Raw genomic sequence first — 21,147 nt, 5'->3', positions numbered from 1 at the left:
TAAAAAGAACCTAAATATCTGTTAAAGAGGGAGAGTAATCAAATCAACTGTGGCTTGGCCATAAATGGCATATATAACCAGTACAATAAATGAGATAAGTCTTTGTTTACTGAAGTAAGGAAAGTTGGGGTAGAAACAGGAAAGGCATGAAGGAAAATAATTTGGGGTCTTCTGGGACCAAAATGCTATGAAGCAATTAAAAATTAAGGTATTTATTGAGAGACTGTTTTGAATGGGTCTGGGGTAAAGAGATAGAGAAAGAAGTAGGCAGGGAAAGCCTTTGAACCTCAGTGTAGGTTGACACCTATAGAAGAAGCTTGACAAGGAATGATTTGGGTAGGCAAAGCCCCAGATTACTGCTCTGAGAATGCCACATTAAGACGAGAGGGAGCATGCATTAAGAAGAGCACTATATTAGTAAAGGTTCAGTTCTGGTAGCTTCATTGTGTTCATACATTGACTTGAAGCATCCAGATGAGAGAAGGCCTGAACATCCATGCACTTGTTACAGTTCATAAGTACAAAGTTAATGAAGCCCAAGGGGCACACTCCCCCATGGCTGTCAAAAAGAAGAACTTTTGTTTTATCCAAAAATAAACTTTTGAAAGAAAAGTATATCAAATAGTCCAAAAAGTTAAGAAAATGCAAAAACACAATTGAACATTAACATCAACTCTATCACTTTCTTTCAAATACTCAAAATACACTTGTCAAATTTTAATCCCAAGTAAGGGTCTAGCTCAGTGCCATGTTTCATAATTTCCCAAAGGAATTTTTCTATAATTATAAACATTTGCTGGGTTGATCTGTATAACAATGTCTTAGACTTTGAAATTCTAGATATTGTAAGGCACTGCCTCTTTTAAAAATAAATAAATAAACAATAGAAGAGTGGCACTTCATTTCTGGAGCAAAATTAAAACATATCTGCTCAAATAATTAGCATTCCAATCTTAGTATCACTTTGAATTGGCCATGTGAAGAGAGTAGGAACACAGAGAGAAAACTTGGGAGAGATCCCAGATTATGCCTTTCCCTTAAGTACAAAGCAGCATTGACAAAAAGACATGTAAAATCAGATATACATGTGGATTTTTTTAAGAGAGAAAGAAATTGGGGCTGGAGATAGCTCAAAGATATAACACCAGCTTAACATGCACAGCACCACAAACAAAAGGTAGGGAGAAAGAGACAGAGGCAGAGACAGACACACAGAGAGAACTAAATGCACTTACTTCAATTTTAAATATCCTTTTTATCATTATGGAGAACTAGAACTATCTAGAGACTGTAGTGTACCATACGCACTATACAAGTGCAGAAAATACAATTGTTAAACAGAAATGATAGCCAAGTGCTACAATATATTATTCTTTGAGAAACAGAACAGACTGTCCATTTGACAGATTTCTTTGCAAGACAGTGAATTTTCTCAGCTAGGTGGTCCAGCTATGGCCATACCAGAGTAAGGGCCAAATTCCTCAGTTTAAGGCTATTTGCTTCAATAGCCTGGGTTTGTTAGATTGTGATAAATAGGCTGATAGTGAAGAGAAACATGAAATTGCAAACCCTCCAAAAGATGGGAGATTTCTGCCTCCGCTAAAGAGGCCATATTACATAGTTACTCTATTAGTAGTCCAGGCATTTTTCAATGACAAATATGAGTAAGTCAACAACTGTCTTCGTTGCCTTCATAAATGCCTTTGAATTCTGCATATGTATGTAAACCATTTTGCGATTCTCTTTGATCATGCTTTACTAATTTTGTCTATACCTGAATTGCCAAAAGTGTTGACTGTTTCTACCTCGCAGCTGCTCAGGAGCCTGAAGAAACAGCCATCTTCTAAAGGACCATACCACCTGCTGTCAGGTCAAATCAGACCATGGCAGGCTGGCCAGCTGGACGGTTGTACTGGAAAATGCTGTATAGGGTTCTTGTTTTGTACCCAGGTATCAGGGGACCACAAGGAACAGTGAGCATGACAGATAGACCTGGAGACAGACATATATAACCCTGGGACTTTTATTTCCCTAAACAAAACCAAAACCAAAACCAAACTTTGTGTCCCAGGAAAATTCCTTGGATGATCTAACCTTTTCCTTTTGTTTTTCTCATTCTTTTTGTTGGTCTTTGCTGAGTTATTCTGTTTATTCTGATGGCTGAGCTGTGCCTCTTTAAGAAGTCTATGAAGATGAACTTCAAGCTAAACAGTGAAATCTCCCACCACCACTTCCTGCAAAAGAAAGACAAACTCAAGCCCCATCCAAAAAGTCAATCAACTGTCTTAGAAGGCTCCTGGCACTATAGCAGTGCACTTGAGAAAAACATTCCTCTTGCTAGCATCCACTCACTAAATAGCAGTTATGACTGACCAAGGACAGTTATCACTGTCCAATATGGTAGCTATTGGATATATGTGGGGGTTTTTATAAGTGAGTTTTTATGTTAAGGAAAGTGAAAATCATGTAAAGCAGCATTTTATATACTCATGAAGGCATGCACAGTAGATCAATAGCATCAAACTCATAGTGTGTTCTGCCTTTTAACCAGGTTGAAATACTTATTCTTGCTTGTGAGACAAGTACTCTACCACTTGAGCCACATCTCCTCTCCTTTGGCTTTAGATTATTTTTCAGATAGGATCTCTGTATTTTCTCCCCAACCCCGGCCTAGACTCAGCTAAAATCATCCCATCTATGGGCTCCTACAGAGCTTGGGCAACAGGCATATGCCACCACATGCTTTTTGCCCAGGTTGGCCTAAAACTTCCATCTTCCCAATGCCCACCTCCCGAGTGGCTTGACTTTTCAGAGGTGAAATACCACTACTAGCTCAGATTGAAGATTCCACAAGTCTCATGTTGCTTTACTTAGATGAGATTAATAGAAGACATCTACTCAGATTTTGACTTTCTTGCCATTGGTGGATCTATCACAAATCACCAACCATTCAAGTGTCATGACCAAAAAAATTTTTAAAGCTCTGAACCCAACATACAGAGTTAAGTAGTGAAATAACTCCTGCCATCCTCAATGTTCTTTGCTCAGACTCCAAGATTAAACAGGAAACAGCCAGAAAGCTGGGCTAGCAAAGGGAGAAGCAGACAAGGTGGCATGATAGTATTGTACCAGCCTCATAGATGTTATTGTCTAGCCAGAAAGAAATGAAGACATTAGTTGCTTTCAAGCATTTCCTAAGAAGCATCTTCATAGAAATCAGACAAGTTCTATGAAGTCCTAATACACTTAAATACACTCACAAACATAACTCAGCAAACTCTAAAAATCAATAGACTTGTTAGAAAGCTTGTGACAAATGATTTTCTTTTTAAAAAATCATTGTACTTGCATTTATTTAATGAAAGCTCTTTGGCCCTCTACCATTATTCCCCTTAGGTATTTTTATCCAGCGATAAACAACTGAAATTCTATTTCCATCAGACATTTTTAAAGCATAGCAGAGATAATAGATTTCTGTCTTTAATAACCTGAATTCTATCCCTCTACCTCACAAAAGGGCACACAAATAATAGCTTTATTCCAAATCCATGATTTCTTTAATTTGGGTCACCAGTTAACCAATCTTTGGTTTAGCAGTGACAATCTCCACTATCCAGTTTAATGGGAAACCATTTCTAAGAGATTATGTATGCCCTTAGGCTAAAAATGTGTTTCTCAGTTTTATTCTAAGCATGACTTTATTCCTAGAGGCATAAGTGTGCATGCATGCATGAAACACAGATGAAAAGCAAAATGGCAATATAATTAAGTCCTGTAATTAGATGACAGGCAGGATATATCCTTACTGTTGTTCATGAATGAGCTTAAAAGCTGTTTTAAAACTCTCTTCATCAGAATTGTAGGTACCTCAATTTGATGGCATGCCTTTTGAAAAATCAATCCAGTTGATGTATGTAACCCTAACAACCTAGAAGTATGATTTATTTTTGTGACTATCGATCTATATCATCCTTGCTAGCCAGAAGAGCTGAATGCTGTTCTATGTTCTACTCTATCACACCTCCTCCAAGGAGACATTTGTTCTCTCTACTGGCTTCCTGGAGTTGACTTTTTGTATCCCCTCCCCTCCACCCATTGCAGACCCTGGAGAATCAGCAGCTGGAGGAGTTAAAAACCAGCCAAAGCATTCATAGCAATAAAGGCAGGATGAGAGAGGAATTGAAACATCCTGGTACTATCAATACTGCCTGGCTGATGTTGCTTTCTTTTCCAGCTTCTGTGAATTAAATACAGAAAAAGACAAAAAAAAATGATCTATTTTTGCTCACATAGCTACTGCTAAGTGAAGAAAACCAATCCAAACCTATTGCAAATTAATGCTGTTGTTTTCCCCAAAAAAGAACATGATTTTCAACCTTTATCTGGTTGAGGATACTTAAAAATGAGAAGATTTTGTTATATTTTGAAGTTGAAATGGAAACTTTCTCTATTAGCATTAAATGAAAATACCGTAAATGTAGACTAACACTCTGTTTTTCTTTCTCTTGGGTTCACTAGTGTCTGAGTGAGGGAATATGCTGGGCTGTTTCTCTGGATACTCAAAATCAAACAGGCCTCCTGACCCCATCCTTTCATCTTCCAACTGCAGACTATTTTAAAGCATCATTCTTGTTCATTTCTTTCCACCCATGCCTGCCTAGGGCGACCTCAGCAATCTGCAACAATGCATCTTCTGGGCCAATGCATTGTAATATCCCTCTTTCTCTTTCAAATTCTGTTTCACATAGTCATTTCTCACGTTCTGTTTGGAAACCCCCAAAAAATTCATTCCACACTATCATCCCTTTGTCCTAACCAGAACAACTCGATCGTGTCGAAGAAGGCATGAACCATATCAACCAAGACATGAAGGAGGCCGAGAAAAATTTAAAAGATTTAGGGAAATGCTGTGGCCTTTTCATATGTCCTTGTAACAAGTAGGTACTGGGGTACCAGCTCTAATCTGTGGCGTCCAGTTTTCTTTCTTTCTTTTACTTTTTTCTTTTTTTTTCTTTTTTTAATGTCAAAGTGAATGTCTGAAGCATTGTCTTTTTTTTTCTTTGTCCTTTTCCATCCGCTTCATTCTGTGGGGATAAAAATACTTGTGTTTAATCAGAACAACTGGAACGCATTGAGGAGGGGATGGACCAAATCAATAAGGACATGAAAGAAGCAGAAAAGAATTTGACGGACCTAGGAAAATTCTGCGGGCTTTGTGTGTGTCCCTGTAACAAGTAGGTGCTGCCTGCCTGCCTGAAGCTTTGGTTTCCCAAGGCCCGTCTCCAAGCCTTGACCAGCTCATTCCTGCAGGCTCATAGGCAGGATGAGCATGTGGCATGCAGAACAGATCAATACCGTCTCCAATGCATTCATCTCATAGCATAGATGATATTAGTGGGAATTACTGTTGATGCATTAAAAATCAGGCATACTACAGTGAAAGCTTCACTGTCAGCAACTTTTATTGATGAACATTTCAACATTTTCCAGAAAGTGTACTTTGACATAGAAGTACCTAGGGAACTTGATGAATCCTAACCCCAAGAACAAAAATTGCAGATTTAGAAAAGGCAGTGGGTAAGTTTGGAGGATGGGAATCACTTATCTCAAGGCTTGACTTTTTTTCATAAGTAAAAATGGCAGGTAATTTGGCCCAAAGTAAGCATTCTGTAAGCTAGAGAGTATGACAGAAATTCTCCCTTCCTATTGCCCATTTCATCCCCAATTCGGTCATGAGATGCTATAGCAGCACCCAGGGAAAGGCAGTGTGCCCTGTGACCAACAGGGCTCAAGCCTGGCCTAAATTGGACCCAGCCCTCTTAAATACTTCCCCTTGGAAGATCTGTTTGTACACTGGCTGAAATGTTGAAATGTGTAGATTTTGCATGCACGACATCACAAAACATTCAACTGTTCTAAAGGTTCTGCAACGCTTTTATTTTTTGAATGTAGCAGAAATGTGACATGTGGTTATAAAGGTTTGCAACAGAAGGAACCTGAAACTGAGGGTTCTAGAAGATAGTCTCATTTTGATTAGCCATTAAAATATAATAAATGCATGCATGGATTGTCCAACATGCATTTGGAAAATTAAACTCATAACCCAGTCTCCCTTTCCCCTCCTGCTTCCCTTTTCAAAAGAAGCCTTCCCCACCCCCCAAAAGCTCTCCTGGTCCTAGTTTTTAGAGTAGAACTCAATGTTATTTTTAGCAGAGTATATGACCATTCACATCCTTTAAACTTTGAGGCTGATTTAAAATATCCCACTTCCTGCTTAGGAGGGGGAGGGGCTCAATTTACCAATAAATACAAGCATGTTTTCAAAAAGAATGATCTGCAGTAAAGCCTGACTAACTGGAATCCAGCTCACTGGAACTCTCATCCTTATGCTTTTGTCTCTTCCACATTACACACAAACAGAAAGGGCAATGGAAACGAAAATCATATCGCAGATTTTTAAATGTTTTGTTCTGAGGCATCTACATAGAGTTTCATTGTCCCACTCAATCTCCATCCTCCTATAATGTCTTCATTAAAAAAAAAATCACAAACAATAAATTGGTTTGGAAGAAGAGACCACCAGATACACCACTGCCATGGAACCACTGCCATTTACTACCCAAAGACTATCAAACAGATAAATGGCTCAAAAATCCTACAAAGCTAAGACAGGCCCAACTACCCTTAAAACATAATGTTCCTCCACAATTCATTAGTCATCATATAATTCACCAAAATGACTCATTGCTCAGCAAGCATTCCAGTTAGTCAAGATCTGAACTGTATGTCTTCTGCAAAGGCCACTTGCCCCATCTTGAGGTTTCCATCTGTTTTGTGGTGAACTCCAACAAATACATTCCCCTCTTCATCAACTGTGTGTGAAGAAAGGGAGGAAGCAGGCTTCCTCCCCGCCCCCGCTCCACTCCGGGGTAGAGTCTAAGGTGCAGATGAAACATGACCCCTATGAGAATTCCACCTATAAGTGGTCACAAATTCTTTAATACACAAGAGACCCTAACTGAGCTTCAAAGCTTGACCAAGTGTTTCCTATTGTGTGTAAATAATGCTTTCCAAAACCATGTGTCACAACGCAGTGGCTGGTGGTGCCCTGGATTATCTGAGGGCTTCGCCCTGTCTCGGCATGTTTCGAAGGACTATGATAGATGTACGGCAGTGATGTGAGTCTATGTGCAGCATTGTGGGTGCAGTGGTTTGCCTTCTTCTGGAAACGCATATTTTCTCCTCCTTTACCTTTGCCAAAGATGGTCTATCAGACATTTTTACATAGCAGAAAACATCACAGAGTCCATACAGCTTCTTCAATACAAGCAGATAGGGAGTTGGGATGGGAGTTACCAATATCTAAACTCTATTAAATTAATCTGGGGATCTTTTCCCATTGATTGGGCCCATGACTTTGATGGCAACTGCCATCAAAGAGCCTTATGACGCTGTACCCTAAATTGTGAGAGTTGCTGAAATTTCTATCACTGCAATTTTCCAATTGGTTGCCAATTTTCTTGATGTCCAATCTGCAAAGGTTTGAGCCAATTTCAAATAGATAGCTTGGGCTCTCTAGTGAAAGGAAGAAAAGAAAATTAAATTCTGGTGTCTTTATAAGAAGAAATACAAAAATTGGACCCAAGGGTGTCTCTTGGACTAAGAAGCATGTGGTTTCTACTATGCAAAGAACCTAAAAACATCTTTGATTGCTTTAAATTACAGTACACCCACCAAAATATGCTGCACATGTTTCTATTGGGCACAAAAAAAAGGTATGCCTGGATTTTAAGATTCTCTCCAAGGCAGCTCAGTGAAATACAGCCCATGGAGACCACACCAGTTCCAAACCACTTTCCACTGTCACAACCCAGGATAGTTTGAAGTAGGAGTTTGTAAGCACTCTCTCTCTTTCTGTCCTGCCCTTCTACCCAACAAAGAAGCTACTGAACTGCGTTTCAAATCCTCATGAAGGCTATTACTGTCCTGCTAGTGCCTTTTTCGAGAATGGTCAACTTCTGAAGTAGTTTGGCTTCAATGAGAATGCTTCACTTTCTACTCATGCCTGTAGCTGGTGCATGAAGAAGATATAGAGGGGTTTCCCTGGTGCTAGATGGCTTGTTCTCTCTTCTCTTTTCCTGCATTCATTTCACTATGCTTCTTTTACTTTTTGTCTCTGTGGACAAAGGTTTGTACATCAACTCTGGATGTATGGTGACTGTTTGGAAGTACCGATATATTATCTAATTCAAATCATACTAGAGGCAACTCAAAGACCATTATCCTTGGCCAACCACCAGGCCTTTGTGTCCTTCATGAAATGTTGGAAATGTTAGCTCCACACGTGTGTTGAGGGAAAAGTATTCAACAGGGATCTTTGCATGATGGTGTGTAAAATCGTGGTCTCAAGTATGTTTTTCTGGTTGACACTGTGTTGCTGTGGTGTGACATACACAACTCTACTTGGCAGTCTTGTTTTGTGTCTGTCTGCCAGTATGTTTTTCTATGTTTTGTGTCTCAAAATATAATCACGTTACTGAAATAGAACTGAATGTACTCCAGCTACGAAATCTCTATCTTAAATTCAATTAAAGCTGCCAAACAAACCAACGATTTCAGTCTTGACCATTGATTGCAATTGACTCAATTGGAAATGAAAAGGCTAAGTAGCTGGGGCATGGTGGTGGCCAACTATTTGGGTCCAGATTATGATATATCGGTATTCTCTAATGGCTCAGACTTAAGACTCATTTTGCTTGATTCGGTTCTTCGCTTGAAGAAATAACAATTGCTCTGAGCTTACTGCTCCCCCTCGTGCCTTGTCACTCACCCTCTTTTTTGTATAGGCTTAAATCAAGTGATGCTTATAAAAAGGCCTGGGGCAATAATCAGGATGGAGTGGTTGCCAGCCAGCCTGCTCGTGTGGTGGATGAACGGGAGCAGATGGCCATCAGTGGTGGCTTCATTCGCAGGTAAGCTTCCTACAGCCCATTATGGAGTAATTCTCTGTTGTTGGACAATCAACCTGCCCATCATTTTAGTACTCATCAATCTATCTGTTGGCTGAGAGCACTTGCTCAAGTCGTTTCTGAGCTTACTTCTTGGGATTGTAAACAAATAGCGGTGGGATGAGCCAAGGTGGCCTGTCTCAAATGGTGATTGGCTAGAACTATCAATAGTACATCTTTGTTCATCTCCATGTGGTCTTCCAACAGAATAACCAAGGTCTCATACATGGTAATAGCATCAAGCTCCAATGCACAAAGCACTTATCAAACTATGGCTTATGTCATTGATTTAGAAGAATATCCTTGGATAAAGAAAATGACATGACTACAGAATCAGGCTATCAACTAGACTGTATCAAACACATCTTTTTAAAAAACTGTTTACAGAGGTGTGTTCAATGTTAATAACAGTGATTGGTGAGGCATTAATAGGCTAGCAATATCAGGAAGCTATTGCCTTTCTCTGCTCCCAGGGAAACTAGACCAATGTCTCTTAAGCCAATAGTTGCACATCAGAATCAGCTAACAAAGCTAACAAAATGAAACAAAAATCAGGGCCTACCCCAATCCCCAGCAATCAAATCAATTTTCTGGACATGAGTCACAACATGTGTATTTTTTAAACCTTCTCAGATGAGTCTACTGTGCAATAAGGGCTGAGCACCACTGAACTCTAAGTGCATGTTTTTGATTGATGATTGGTTAAACAAATTTGTTCAATATATGAGAAAATGAGGACTGGCTCTCTACCTTTTTTTAAATGTTCTCTGGCCTAGACATCTTTTAAAAAATCAAAATGGGCTAATTTGTAATGAAAATTACCAATAAGGAAACAGTCTAACCCCTCCAAACATTTTTTTCTTCTTATTTCCACAAGCAATACGACTCTTCTGGAATAATACTTGCTGTTTGCAAAACAAGTATCTTCTTAACCTTCCAATTGGACAGTGGAAAGTTGGTTAAATCCCTTGTGAGCCCACTCCTTCCTCCCCAATTCTCACTTCATTTTTAGCTGAAGCAATAAATCTTGTTTCACAATTTTCTACTCTGCAATCACCCATTCACAATGCCACTTGAAAATCCATGGCATTAAGTTATGGCCAAATACTAATCAGCCTTAATAGATAGCTATCTTTGGAGTTCTTGGGAGCTAGCAGGATTAAAAGGCAGACTGTAGCTAACACTACTCTTCCCAATGATGTTGATCCTAAGTGGAAAAAGAAAGGAGCAGAGATCTCTGAGCATAGAACTTGTTATTTCATTTTCTATTTGATTCTTGGAGATTTTTGGTCCAGGAAGGAAAACTGAGTTTCTACCCTGTTCTACCTTTATTGTCTGACCTGGAGTCTCTCAACTTAAAATTATCTTAACATTTAAAATTAGAATTGGGTAAAAAGGGAAATCATGTGATGGTAGATGTCAGAAAAGTAGAAAAATTAATCTATGCAGTACACTGTCTTTAAAAATAGAAATTAAAAGCTGGGCACCAGTGGCTCACGCCTGTAAGCTTAGCTACTCAGGAAGCTGAGATCTGAAGATCATGACTCAAAGCCAGTCTGGGCAGGAAATTCCGTGAGACTCCTATCTCCAATTAACCACTAGAAAACCAGAAGTGGCACTGTGGCTCAAGTGGTAGAGAACTTGCCTTGATCTGAAGAGCTCAGGGACAGCGCCCAGGCCCAGAGTTCAAGCCCCATGATCAATGGAAAAAAAAAAAGAAAGAAAGAAAGAGAGACAGAGAGAGAGAGAGACAGAGAGAGAGAGAGAGAGAGACAGAGAGAGAGAGAGAGAAAGAGAAAGAGAGAGAACGAAAGAAAGAAAGAAAGAAAGAAAGAAAGAAAGAAAGAAAGAAAGAAAGAAAGAAAGAAAGAAAGAAAGAAAAAGAGAGAGGGAGAAAGAAAGAAAGCAAAGAAAGAAAGAGAGAGAACGAAAGAAAGAAAGAAAGAAAGAAAGAAAGAAAGAAAGAAAGAAAGAAAGAAAGAAAGAAAGAAAGAAAGAAAGAAAGAAGAAAGAAAGAAAGAGAAAGAGAGAAAGAAAGAAATTCAAGCTGGGTGCCAGTGGCTCACACCTGTAATACTAGCTACTCAAGAGGCTTTGATCTGAGGCTCAAAGTTGGAATCTAGCCTGGGCAGGAAAGTCTATGAGACTCATCTTCACTACACTACCAAAAATGCCAAAAGTGGAGCTGTGGTTCAAGTGGTAGAGTGCTAGCGGACTGGCATAAGAAAAGAAAAGAAACGAAACTCAAGTTGGGCATAATGGCAGGAGAATCAAGAATTCTAGGCTAACCTGGGCAATATAAAGAACAAAAAAAGAGGGCTGGGTAGGAGGCTTAGTAGTAGAATGGTAGCCTTGCATTCATGAGACCCTGGGTTCGATTCCTCAGCACCATATAAGCAGAAAAAAGCTGGAAATGGTGCTGTGGCTTAAGTGGTAGAGCACTAGCCTTGAGCTGAAGAACTGAGGGACAGCGCCCAGGCCCAGAGCTCAGGCCCCACGACAAGAAAAAAAAAGAAAAAAGAACAAAAAAAGAGAGAGGAAGGAATGAATTGAGGAAAGGAGAAAACAAAACAGACAGACAAAAGGCAAAGAAAAAGAATGAAGAGGTAAAAAAAAAAAACTTTAAGAAAGAAAATGTAAGGGTTCAAAATGCAGTTTCTTTCTTTTTCTATTTTAATGCTGGAAATTGAACCCAGAGTCTTACTTGTTAGGCAAGCACTCTCTAATGAAATTCGTTTTCAAGTCAAAACAAAATGTTATTTTTTATTTTGGCTTTTGTTTAGAGAGTATTTTATTTGAAAAAGACATTATTAATTTCTGTAATCAAGCCCATGTGGATAAAACCTTGCATATTAAATATAGTGTTACCCTGTACAAATTTTTAAAATTAACTTCACCATTTCTAGGCCAAGATAGCTATTAATTTTTGTATAATGACAATGAAACATGGTAAACTGGAATACTTTCCATACAAAAATAATAATTTTCTAGTATACCAAAGATAACACATTTTTTTCCTTAATTGAGTGTAGTCTAAAGACAGTTAAGAGCGATCCTTATGTGTCTATAGACTTGCCCTAAGCTTCGGGCCTTTGGTATTCTGGTTTCTTCCCATCTTTTATCTTTTGAACATTACTCTGTGGCTCCTAGGGTAACAAATGATGCCCGAGAAAATGAAATGGATGAAAACCTGGAGCAGGTGAGCGGCATCATTGGAAACCTCCGTCACATGGCCCTGGATATGGGCAATGAGATCGATACACAGAATCGCCAGATCGACAGGATCATGGAGAAGGTGAGCACAGGGCTTTTCCATTCTCATTTAACTATTAGGAAGTATGAAGGTCATAACTAGGCCCTGAATCCATGACATTGGATTCAAATACACTAATTGGTGGATATATTGTTTTTGGTTTTCTAAGCTAAGAACATAGACATCAGCAACAAAACTAGAGTAAATATTAGAATCTAATTGTGGGCTTTTTGTTGTTGCTATTGTTTCTTTGTTTGTCCTGTGGTGAGGCCAGGCAGATGCTCTACCATTGAGCTATGCCCCAGCCTGTAAATATAAACTTTCATCAGCTATTTCTCCTTCATGCCAGGCATTGTGCTAAATGCTGTTGTATAACATAAAAAAAGATGAGAAAAACATCATTCCTACTGCCAAAGAATTCACAGCCTATGGGAGACAATGAGGTGCTGGATTAATTTACTACCATAATATAACACAATCTATGAAAAAAGATAATCAGCGTCAAAAGAAAAAGGATTTCAAGCAGCAGGGTGGGGGAAAAAAAATCTCAGAGAAAGTCACTTTTAAGTTGAGTCTTGAAGGCTGGTTAGAGATTTACCAGGTAGGGGTGGTAAAGACACAGAATCAGAAAATGATGAAATAAGCTCCGTTTAACCAGAAGATGAGTTGCAACTTTCTTTTTGTAAAAGCTAAAGAACCAGGTTCCAATTCCAATCCAACCATTTGCATCCAACATCTCAAAACAGGAAATATTTGATGAAACAAGCTCACACTAGGCTATCAGACTCAGCCCTAAGACACCCTCCAGTCAGCAAGGGCCAAGGGGAAGACTATAGAGAATAGAAAATAAAGAGATGGGTTTGGAGCATAAAAGTACAAGAGAATAGAAAGGGGCACTAGAAATTTTCTGTAGTTGGGGCAAAAATCTGATATTCTTTTCATGTTTCCTTGAATTTTACCCCTTTCCTCAATCAGTAGGTTGTTGAATATTGATAATAATCTCATTAAGTGTTCTAATGTCCAAAGGAGAAATAGACACATTATAGATTTTGTACATTATAGATACTGTACAGCTATCTATTAACTTTTGTCTGGCTAAATATTTTGTTACATTCCTTCTCTGTGAGATATTGAAGTCCTGAGTCTGAGATCCTGATTTTCTTTATAGTAAGTCATTCACTCCTGTGAGTATGGAAGGATAATTTAAAGGCATATGTTATCTTTAAGTAGTTGAAAGGATTTCAATTCAATATATCCACTTCTGAGTACAATGTATCTTAATCAGTGTCATCCCTTACATGATTCTCCCCGATCTCTCCCAATCCTACTCATCCTCTCAACTTAGCACTTTCCATTATGTACAATGCACTTAAGTCAAAGGCTACCTATTCATTTCTTGTAAGTCAACTAGCTTCCTATGTCTTGAAACAGGAATAAATCAGCAGAAAAGGAATGTAATACTCGTTTGTGTTTTATGTACTCCATATAAAAATAACTAATTGCATAATATTTTGGCTGGTCAATACTGACCTGTCCAAATGTCAGAATTGGCTAGTAAAATGCTTGGGCTTTGCTTACTTCTGCAAGTTATGACATACTTGGCATTGTTGGAAAGCTTTTGATCTGATAAAGCTTTTAAAGCTGTGAAAGCCAATGGATTTTAGAATAATACTGAGTGTTTCAAAAAGCACTGGAGCCAACCCAACCTGACCTTAACCATTATGGCCCAGAAAAAAAAATGGACTAAGAAATAATGGCTGAACTGCTCTCCAACAGGAAAATGATTTGAGAAAACAGGAAGTATTCATCTTGTATTAATGGTCCCAATTTACTCAGATGCAAGCAGATAATGTATCAAAGCCATTTAGGGTTCCTGAAGGATACGTTTTACAAATATTGAGATCAAATTCTTATTGACAGAGTTGTTTGGACTTTAAACAAGAAGTGTTCCTGGAAAGGCAAATGTACCTTGCTCTACTAGTTCTACTTTTTATCTTTAAGAACAACCAAGCAGAGATAAATACATCCATAAAGTTCAAATAAAAGCCAGACAAGTGAATGGGAAATAACTGTTTCTGTCTCTGTTCCTGCTGAAACACTTAAACAGTTGGAGAAAGGCCTATTTGCTTTGAATAACTAGCTCAATCCAATTAATAGTTTAAACAGTACTACCGCACTTGCATCCACACTCTTTTCAAAAAATCACAATTTGGGTATGATTTTCTGGAGTCCATCTCAAACCAATGTTGCCCCAAATAATTCAATTAAAATCACACGGAACAAGAAGAGTCTTATGATTATTCTTCCATTTTCTCTTATGAGCCTAATGAGGACCTTCACCGACCTCCATCCATCATGATCTTTACCTATTACCTGATTAACAGTTAAAATGTAGGAGTCCAAAGAAATGAACATTTCAATCCATTCCCCATGGAATAGGGACTTTAAGAAAATACATATTTAAAAGCCTTCGCTTTTTTTTTTTTACTCAGACAATCTTCTGAGGTTAAGAGTATACAATTCTTCCGGAATGCTGCTAAAATGAAAACAAGCTATATTAGAGGCTGTATGGGAGCTGTTGCTTAGGAAACCACAGTGATGTTAAATTTTCAACTTAAAGTGGTCAGTGGTATTTGCCAGGAACCTATTGGAACCAGTGAGGTAGACTCCTCAGCTGTCCTCACATCCTTCCATCCGCTGAGAGATAATTCTTTTTTTTGGGGGGGGAAGGGGTCTGATCGTGGGGTCTGAACTCTGGGCCTGGGTGCTGTGCTTCAGCTCTTCAGCTCAAGACTAGTGCTCTACCACTTGAGCCACAGCACCACTTCCGGCTTTTTTTCTTTTTGCTTATGCGATGCTGAGGAATCGAACCCAAGGCCTCAGGCATGCAAGGCAAGCGCTCTACCACTGAGCCACCTTCCCAGCCCGAAGAGATAATTCTTGAGAATGAAGACCTCATCTAACAGGGTCTTGCTGTTCACCGGTTCTGACCTGGTACACTCATCTGAAAATTAGCAGTCCTAACTGGGAATCAGAATTTGCTGCTGTATGTAGCAATAAGCATTCAGCCTTGGAAGTCTGATTTGGCCTGAATATCACTGGCTAAAGTCTGAAGTTGGAGATCTGTCCATAGTTGTCAAAGCGGTGCTTTGTACAACATCTTCAACCCCTATTGGTTCTCTGGTGACTATGCCACTTTCTTACAAGGGCCAATCAGGCAGCATATAGTGGGTGTGTCAGTCAGTGAAGATTTCTAATAGAAATGTTTAGAAAATTGGGATAGCTACCTTCCACAAATAAAGTCCTCAAGTACATAAACAGGAGAATAAAGAAATCTTCTCCAAATACTAAGAACACATGTAAGAGGCTATTCTATAAGAATTTATTTTCTAAAAGGCATTGTTTCTTTCATATAAGAAAGGTGTGGTACCTTTCATGACAGGTATTGTATGGGCTGGAATTTTAATACCCTCCAGCAAAAAACTGAAGTGGAAATCACAGATGCCCATTGAACTAAGTAAGGTCTGTTTTAGCTCTGCCCTTATCCTTTGAGGATATAGAAAAATGAAACTCAGAGTTCTACTTGTGTCATGTGAAAGCTGGTCAGGGAGTTTGTATGCAAGAGATTCCACAGCATTTGCGTTCAGGAATGTCATTTATTTTAAGAAGGATTTCTTTTTTCTCACTTGAGCTATTCTCAAAGTTCCATCTGGAAATTCAGTCAGCATAATTCAGTCCACAGGAACATTTCAAATTGGTCTGAGCTAGTAATTTTCCTTTGGACTAGAGTATCATTATTTCTGATAAAAATTTGTAGCTGGAGAGGGAGGATTTAAAAACCTAATAGAATTAGAGGGATTGTTTATTTTCCAAATGAAGAGCTTGAGGTAAAAAATATGCCTCTATAGTTCATACCAAGGAAAATGAATGTTCTATCTTATGATGTAAATAATTTTTTAAAAGCCAACTCCTGATTAAATAAACAGATGACAGAGAACTATAGCTGGTAGTTCAAAGTTATGAATAATCTACAAATCTGTTCAACTTTTCACATTTCACATTTCTTTTTTATTGTTATTATAAAGGTGATATATAGAGGGGTTGCAGTTATGTAAGCCAGAGTACATTTCTTTTCTTTTTTGGGGGGGTCCGGTCGTGGGGCCTGAACTTTGGGCCTGGGCGCTGTCCCTCAGCTCTTCAGCTCAAGGCTAGCACTCTACCACTTGAGCCACAGTGCCACTTCCAGCTTTTTTCTTTTTGCTTATGTGGTGCTGAGGAATTGAACCCAGGGCCTCATGCATGCAAGGCAAGCGCTCTACCACTGAGCCACCTTCCCAGCCCCAGAGTACATTTCTTTTTGGACAATGTCACTCCTTCTTTCACCCTCTCACATATTTGTTTTTGAACATAGATAATTCTAGGGTCCTGAGAATTCCCAATTCAAGCTGAATAAAGAAGGCTCAGCAAGGATGGCAGTAGGTACAAAGTCAGTAAAGGAGTGTATCCTTTTGGGAACACGGATACACCAACAATTATGTTGATTTTTAAAAAAAAATCTTAGTTTCTCTACTCTTCCTGGAAGCTTCCTTCTCTTCCACAAAGGCTAAGACAATATTACCTGTCAGGATACGAAGAAATGATAGCTGAAGCAGAGCTGTCTTCTTCACCCCTACCTTACTGACTCATCTTTCTCAGTGGTGAGGGGAATCATTAATTTTCTAACCTACTAGCACCCCCTGGATTTCATGCTACAGATATATCAAAATGTAACACAAGCCATATGTCAACCAAGTGGCAAAAGTCAGCAAGGTGCAAGACTAAGGTAAATGTGTCCCTGTTGAAGACAAGACACTTATCAAACTAGTGGAAGTGAATCTTCAGCAATGAGGCTAAAAATGTATGAAGCCTCTTCAAAACAAGGCATGCTTTCACCCAATAATAGTAACTGCAAGATAAGAAACCTTGAGGGCTTAATGTTTGCAAAAGCTTTTTCTAAGCACATTATGTGTAACGTGCTTAGAAAGTGCCAAATCCTCACAGCAAACCCAGGTGAGAGAGAAGATTGATAATGTGGACTGTAACCCGTAGTGATTTGCATTGTGACCGTGGTTCTTCCACCTACTAAGGCCTTCGTGATGAAAATTCTAAGGAAAAATTGCTTAACTCTACCTGCTTATTTTCCTCCCTTGTAAAATCAAGCTAATAATCATGCATAACTGGTAGAGGATGTTATCAAACATAGATAGGTGCCCATGCTCAGTCTTATCTTCTTTATTGTCTCCACAGTGTAGACAGGAAAACTAAAACCTGGTGGTGTAATTTTGGGGAAATGATATGTTAATCATTTGAATCCAACTGTAGGAGTGGCTCTAATTCAACCTAGTCCAACAGAGGTGAAACATCTATTATAGTAGAATACTACCACAGAAGTGAGTCAAGATCCTTAAGCATTTAAGGATAACTGATACATCTCTGTTTACTAAAGGATGCTTTCTAATAGGGAAGACTGTCAAAAAGCAGGATCAAAGCTTCTGTGGTCATATTCGAGTGGAACCATGGCAATTATACTGGGAACATGAAAAGAGTGGTCATTTTGACTGGGGAACTTTCAAGATAATTTCCTCCAAGAGGAAACCTTCAAGCTACATCCTGGAGAATAAGTGGTTTAAGGTGGTAACTTGAGTTCTGTTTGGCTTTCCTTTTTTTTCTAGGCTGATTCCAACAAAACCAGAATTGATGAGGCCAACCAACGTGCAACGAAGATGCTGGGAAGTGGTTAAATGTGCACACCTGTGCTCTCCAAATGCTGTTGGGGAAGATAGCTCCTTCATGCTTTTCTCATGGTATTACCTAGTAGGTCTTGCACACTCAACACACACACATCAGCCCACCCCCATTGTGAATGTTGTCCTGTGTGTCACCTGTCAGCTTCCTGACAATATGATGTGTCTTCTGCTCTTTTCTTTCCAAAGGTTGTATATAGTAGTCATTTGGTGGCTCTAACTCTCTATGTAAAATGTCTTTTGGGTTTTGATTTTTTCCTTTTTTTCTCCTCAGTGGCGTTTGCTGAATGACAACAATTTAGGAATGCTCAATGTGCTGTTGATTCTTTCAATACACAGTATTGTTCTTGTGAAACTGTGACATTCCACAGAGCTACTGCCACTGTCCTTTCTTTGAGTGTCAGGCTCTGAATCTCTCAATGTGTGCAGTCTTCAGTTCCTCATGGCTGTTATCTGTCTTTATGATTTCATAATTAGACAATGTGGAATTACATTAACAGGCATTGCACTAAAAAGTGATGTGATTTATGCATTTATGCATGAGAACTAAATAGATTTTTAGACTCCTACTTAAACAAAAACTTTCCACAACAGTAGCATACTGACGATAAAAAATGCATACACACACACACACACACACACACACACACACACACACACACACACACACACACACACACACACCAGAAACAACAAAACAAAACGCATGCTCAGTATTGAGACACTGTCAAGATTAAGTTTACCAGCAAAACCTGCAGTAGTGTCACTTTCTTTCTGTCAACATATAGACTTATCAACCATGATCATCTTTTTTTTAAAAAAAAAAAAGGTTTTTTTTTTAAGATGGATTTAACACACTCACCATTGAGTCATTTCTAGCAAAATATATGTTTGGCTGAAACTCTGTGAAATGGGTGTAATATAGGGTCCCTTTGTTGCTTTGGAAGGCGATGTTTTGGAGATAGCAGTCTTTCTGTGAAACAGTGTGGATATGTAAATTTTGTAAGGCAAACTCTGGCTGATCATCATTCTCCTCACCGCCCCCCCTGCTTTCTTATCAGTACAGATCTTTGTTGCTTAACCTAGAGCTATGCACACCAAATTGCTGAGATGTTTAGTAACTGATTAAAAAAATCTTTAGAAAATAATATAAATGAATGAAATATAGATAAACTGTGAGATAAATATCATTACAGCATGTAATACTAACTTCCTCTTGTCTCCTCTGTCAGTTTGTGAAGTGATTGACATTTTGTAGCTAGTTTAAAATTATTAAAAATTATAGACTCCAGTGTTCTGCTGTCACTTTTTTTCCCATGAACCGGTCTGATTTTCTACTACACCAGGAGATGAAGTCTGGTTACCATGTGCCATTGCTCCTCAGAAACCAGCTGTGCATTTTTCCATCCACTGGTTGGAAAAACAAAAACAAAACAACCACAAAAAAAAAAAAACAGTTAATCCTTTCGAACAAAATTCCAGTGACAGCTGACTGGTTGGATTGACTTTTACAGTTAGTTGTAGAAATACTTGTATATGAATTCAGTGTTAGCTCTGTGGTGGAATTTAGTTTTCAGCATATATAGATAATCGGGGACTATGGATTAACTATATATCTATACCTGTTGTTCTCAGACTTGGCCTTGGTAAACTCAGGTATGACAGGTGTCAATCAGCTCTTATCCTCTATTTCCTTGGGGTGTCCCACCAGCTACCAAACCTAAGTTAGTTCTTTATTACCATCACCAGCACCACCACCACCATCAATAACCCCGCCCCCATTTTTTGAAACTTTTCTATAAAGAAGTTCACCCCTTTAGCCTGCAGTTGTAGCTCAGTGTAAAACACTAGCTCATGGTCCTAGGTTCTACCTTCAGCACTGTGAAAGAAAATATGTGTCTGCCCTTTTAAATATGAGTTCATTTTTAGTACCTTCAAAGTTTGTGCGTGCTAATTTTAGAACAACTTTATCACCCTAAATAGAAACCCCAAGCTGGGAGCCTGTGGCCCATGAATCCTAGCTATTCAAGAAGCTGAGCCAGGAGCTGGTGGCTCACACCTGTAATCCTAGCTACTCAGGAGGCTGAGATCTGAGGATCACGGTTCTAAGCCAGTCCGGGCTGGAAAGTCTGTGAGACTCTTATCTCTAATAAGATGTTAGGAAACCAGAAGTGGAGCTGTAGCTCAAATGGTAGCATGCTCGCCTTGAGCTGAAGAACGCAGGGATAGCGCCCAAGCCCAGGGTGCAAACCACACAACCGACAAAAAAAAAAAAAAAAAAAAAGAGGCTGAGATCTGAGGATTATGGTTTGAAGGAGGCTGAGACCTGAGGATCATGGTTTGAAGACATCCCAGGCAGAAAAGTCCCCGAGAGACTCTTATCTCCAATAAACTACTCAAAAATACTGGAAGTGGCACTGTGGCTTAAGTGGTAGAGTGCTAGCCTTGAACACAAAGAGGCTTAGGGACAGCATCTAGGCCCTAAATTCAAGCCCCAGGATCTAGAAAAGAAAAAAGATCAGAAAAGAAAATAAATCCTGATTAGCAGTTCCTTCAACTGTAGGCAACTAACTACTAATTTAGTACTTTGATAGTTGTCTCTCCAACTTCGCCTGTTTCTGAACATTTCATATAATAAATCATACAGCGGTCTTTTGTGACTGGCTTCTTTACTTACCATAATGTTTCCAAGGTCCATCCATGTTGTACGCCATCACTACTTTATTCCTTTGTAAGGCCTAATTATTCTCCCTTGTATGGATTTACCACATGTGTTTATCCATTAATCTGGAGTTTTTTGACACCTGGATTGTTTCTATTGTGACTAATGGTACCACCAACAGTCATGGAGAAGATTTGTGTGGGGAGATATTTTCAATGCTCTTTGTGTCATATGTTCACCATTTGGCGTCGGCCACTAGCAATATCTCTGCCCTCATCACCTCTTTTACTACCTCAATTACAACCATACTCACTTGTCCACAACCTCTACTACTTGTCCACTATGTTAACTGGTATATGCATAGTCTCTATACCTTTATTACCACCACCCTTACAATCACCATTATCACCACTGTCACCGTCACCCCCACCACTCCTACCA

The 21,147-nt window shown here is 39.0% G+C and overlaps 1 protein-coding gene across 2 annotated transcripts in view; it reads left to right on the top strand.

Moving 5' to 3' along the window:
• Positions 1-18,730, top strand: part of Snap25 (synaptosome associated protein 25) — an 80,005-nt gene extending 61,275 nt beyond the window's left edge. Inside the window, exons 5-8 of one of the 2 annotated variants that reach the window (XM_070006748.1) lie at positions 4,820-4,937; positions 8,847-8,972; positions 12,159-12,303; positions 17,973-18,730. In XM_070006748.1, the coding sequence (XP_069862849.1) occupies positions 4,820-4,937; positions 8,847-8,972; positions 12,159-12,303; positions 17,973-18,041 (458 nt within the window). In that variant the 3' untranslated portion in view covers positions 18,042-18,730. Of the gene's footprint in view, positions 1-4,819; positions 4,938-5,116; positions 5,235-8,846; positions 8,973-12,158; positions 12,304-17,972 lie in introns of both variants that reach the window. The other variant, XM_070006747.1, reaches the window with a different exon arrangement.
• The last annotated feature ends 2,417 nt before the right edge of the window (positions 18,731-21,147 follow it).

The sequence above is a fragment of the Dipodomys merriami genome, unplaced genomic scaffold, assembly GCF_024711535.1.
Source record: "Dipodomys merriami isolate MVZ:Mamm:240054 unplaced genomic scaffold, mDipMer1.0.p SCAF_7, whole genome shotgun sequence".
NCBI lineage: Eukaryota > Metazoa > Chordata > Mammalia > Rodentia > Heteromyidae > Dipodomys > Dipodomys merriami.
This window is presented reverse-complemented; position numbering and strand designations above follow the sequence as displayed.